The sequence below is a fragment of the Amblyraja radiata genome, chromosome 7 (genome assembly GCF_010909765.2).
Source record: "Amblyraja radiata isolate CabotCenter1 chromosome 7, sAmbRad1.1.pri, whole genome shotgun sequence".
In the NCBI taxonomy this organism is placed as follows: domain Eukaryota; kingdom Metazoa; phylum Chordata; class Chondrichthyes; order Rajiformes; family Rajidae; genus Amblyraja; species Amblyraja radiata.
In genome coordinates this window covers 89,653,437-89,657,083 of record NC_045962.1, presented here as the reverse complement: position 1 = coordinate 89,657,083, position 3,647 = coordinate 89,653,437, and the positions used below count along the sequence as shown (strand labels likewise).

At 49.8% G+C, this 3,647-nt stretch overlaps 1 protein-coding gene across 1 annotated transcript; it reads left to right on the top strand.

Moving 5' to 3' along the window:
* The first annotated feature begins 255 nt into the window (after positions 1-255).
* LOC116974913 (C-X-C chemokine receptor type 2-like) lies at positions 256-1,018 on the top strand. Its single transcript, XM_033023521.1, is given in 2 exon segments — positions 256-708; positions 741-1,018. Coding segments are annotated over 2 exon segments (705 nt in total). The 5' UTR covers positions 256-281.
* The last annotated feature ends 2,629 nt before the right edge of the window (positions 1,019-3,647 follow it).

The following is a 3,647-nucleotide window of genomic DNA, read 5'->3' as shown; positions in this document are numbered from 1 at the left end:
AGAACACCTCACCTGGGTGCAGATGCGGCGTAGACAGAGGAATTGGGAGTAGGGGATAGAGTTCTTACAGGAAGCAGGGTGGGAAGATGTGTGGTCCAGATAGCCATGGGAGTCAGTGGGTTTATTAAACATTCTTAAACTTTGTTAAACTTTCTTAAATATCTCATTTGCGAATCTATTTTTCGTTCCAGAAAATGTCTTTCCCGTGGTCCACAAACGGAACTGAAGACTTCATTATCGATCCAGACACAATTTCATGTGTAAGAAGAGAGTTTGTGACCATGAAGACCATCACGGCGGTGGTCTACAGCCTGGTGTGTCTCTTGGCCGTGACGGGGAATGTACTGGTGTTGGTGGTCATCCTTCACAACCGCCGCTCCATCTCATCCACGGACGTCTACCTGCTCCATCTGGCCACGGCCGACCTGCTCTTTGCCCTCACCCTGCCCTTCTGGGCAGTGGACGCCGTGTCTGGCTGGATGTTTGGTGACGCCATGTGTAAGATGATCAGTATGTTGCAGGAGGTGAACTTTTACAGTGGCATCCTCCTGCTGGCCTGCATCAGCGTGGACCGCTACCTGGCCATTGTCCGCTCTGTCCAGTCACACGGCCACAAGAGGCCGTGAATGGTCAAACTGGTGTGTGCCATCGTCTGGCTCGTGGCCCTGCTCCTGTCCTCGCCCGTCCTCTACAATGAAATGTTCTACGGCAATGAATTTGACTGGTCCGCCTGTCCTACCATCTAACCATGGTTGTGGACATGCTGGTGAGAGTCAAACACATCAAAGTCTCCTGCATCCAACGTGACCACTTGGACAGGGCCGTGCTGGCCACCCAGTGCTTGGCCTTTCTTCACAGCTGCATCAACCCAATCCTCTACGTCTTCATCGGGGTGAAGTTCAGGAGCAACCTGGTCAAACTCCTGGCTCATAAAGGCCTCATAAAGAGAAGCAAAGAATCCCAATTCAATAAATCACGCTCATCCTCAGTCGCTGGGCAGACATCTACCACCATTTAGACAGCTCCCCCCCCACCCCTCCCCCACCACCCCCTTCCCCCAACCCCATCCCACTCCTTCCCAACAAAAGACACAAATTGCTGGAGCAACTCAGCATCTCTGGAGCACATGGATTGGCGAGGCATCATAAGTCGTTGGAGCAGAAATTAGACCATTCACCCCATCAAGTCTACTCTGCCATTCAATCATGGCTGATCTATCTCTCCCTCCTTACCCCATTCTCCTGCCTTCTCCCCATAACCCCTGACACCCGCACTAATCAAGAATCTATCTATCTCTGCCTTAAAAACACCCATTAATATCTGCAGTTCCTTCCTACTAGAATTTCTGGCAAGTCTCCAGTGACTTCTACTGAACTCCACAGAATCACCATATTGGGATGTGTCCAATCTGAATGTGGCACCCAGAGTGATACAGCATGGAAACAGGCCCTTCGGCCCAACTTGTCCACACCGACCTACATGCCCAATATACAAGGCCCGTGTTTGGCCCAGATCCCTCCAAACCTGTCCTATCCATGTACCTGTCTAAATATCTATTAAACATTGTGATAGTCCCCCCTCATCTACCTTTTCCAGCAGCTCATTCCAGACACCCACCACCCAAAGTCCAATGTCCACTATGGGTGAACGAGGGTACGGTCCGGTTCACCTCCACCCCATTGCAGACACTGGACTCATAATAACCCGAAACCTAAACAGATGTTGACTCAACACTTCACGCTGCCTCGGGAAAGCAGCCGACATCATCAAAGATGTGTCCCTGTCCCACCCCAGTCATTCCTTCTTCTCCCCGCTCCCGTCCGGCAGAAGGTACAGAAGCTAGAAAGCGCGCACCACCAGACTCAGGAACAGCTTCTTCCCCTGTTATCAGGCTTGTGAACGGCCCTTCCATAAGCTAGGGTACTGTCCGATTCACCTCCACCCCATTGCGGACATCGGACTTTGTCTCTGGAACTGATGCGCTACAATGTAGAGAACTATATTCTGCAATCTGTATCATACCCTTTGCTCCACCTATTGGACTGAGATAATCCAGCACTCTGTGAAACGTCACCTATCCATGTTCTCCACAGATGCTGCCTGACCCGCTGAGTTACTCCAGCACTCTGTGTCCTTGTGTGTATTCACCAGTTTCTGCAGCTCGTGGTTTCTACAAAAGAGTGGTTTGTTTTTCCTGTTTCTGCCTGGAACCGTGAGCTTGGCTTCAATAAGCGGCCGTTGCTTCAACGAGTATTCCGTACGGTTGCTGTGAAATAAAAGACCTTTGGTTTCCACCCGGCCTCGATTCTCCTGCTCATTCAGTTGGTCTTCAACATAACTCACCGAACAGCGAAAAGCCCGGATAGAGTGGATGTGGAGAGGATGTTTCCACTAGTGGGAGAGTCTAGGACTAGAGGGCACAGCCTCAGAATTAAAGGATGTTCCTTTAGGAAGGAGGGGAAGGCAATGGGAGCCCAGCGTGTGGGGACCGCCGTGAAGAACAATTAGGGCCCGGCGTGGGGGGGTCGCTGTGAGGGACGTTCTCCCCGTGACCTGCGTGGGTTTTCTCCAAGATCTTCGGTTTCCTCCCACACTCCAAACACATGCGGGTTTGTAGGTTAATTGGCTTTGGTAAAATTGTAAATTGTCCCTAGTGTGTGGGATAGTGCTAGTGTACGGGGTGATCAATGGTCCGCTCGGACTTGGCGGGCTGATGGGCCTGTTTCCGTGATGTATCCCTAAAGTCTATAGTATTGCACGCCAATGCCTCTACTTCCTCAGTAGACTAGGGATGTCTCTAATGATGTTACTAATGTCCGCAGATGCACTCTCTAATTGGGATGCAAGAAATTGCAGAGTTGTAGATGTTGCCCAGTCCCTCACACAGACCACACTCCCCACCATTGTAGATGTAGCCCAGTCCCTCACACAGACCACACTCCCCACCATTGTAGATGTAGCCCAGTCCCTCACACACACCACACTCCCCACCATTGTAGATGTAGCCCAGTCCCTCACACACACCACACTCCCCACCATTGTACATGTTGAAACAACAAACAAGTTTATTCATGGAGAACCCCTTGAGATGGACAGTCATCTCGTTTTCGCGGGGGTCCAACATAGAACATACAGCACAAGACATAACATACATAGAGGCTCTCATTGGATCTTCATTACTGGCATTCCTGGCCTGCTCTGTTTGATCAATGAATGTTATATCATTCATGTTGCTGGTCATGTAGTCCAGTCGTAGTTTTTGTAGTGTCTGGACTCTTTGGGCTGTTATTAGCGCCATCAGCATAACTACTTTCAAAGTAAGTTTTGGCAAGGATAAGGCCGTTGGTTGTCCCCACTGACGAAGTAAGGTCAGTACCACGCTCACATCCCATGTGTCCGTGTATCTAGGCCTTGGAGGTATCAAATTATAAATTCCCTTCATGAGTTTTATTACGAAGGGGTGCATTCCTATCGGCCCGTGCCCTGCCTCCTGTGTCAAATAAGAGGACAGTGCACATCTGGCACTGTTGATTGCACTATAACTTAATTTATAGTCATAGTACAGGCTTGATAGGAACTCCAAAACATCCGATATCCGAACTGTGTTGTAGGTTATTTCGTTTGCATGGCAAAAAGTTTCCCACTTC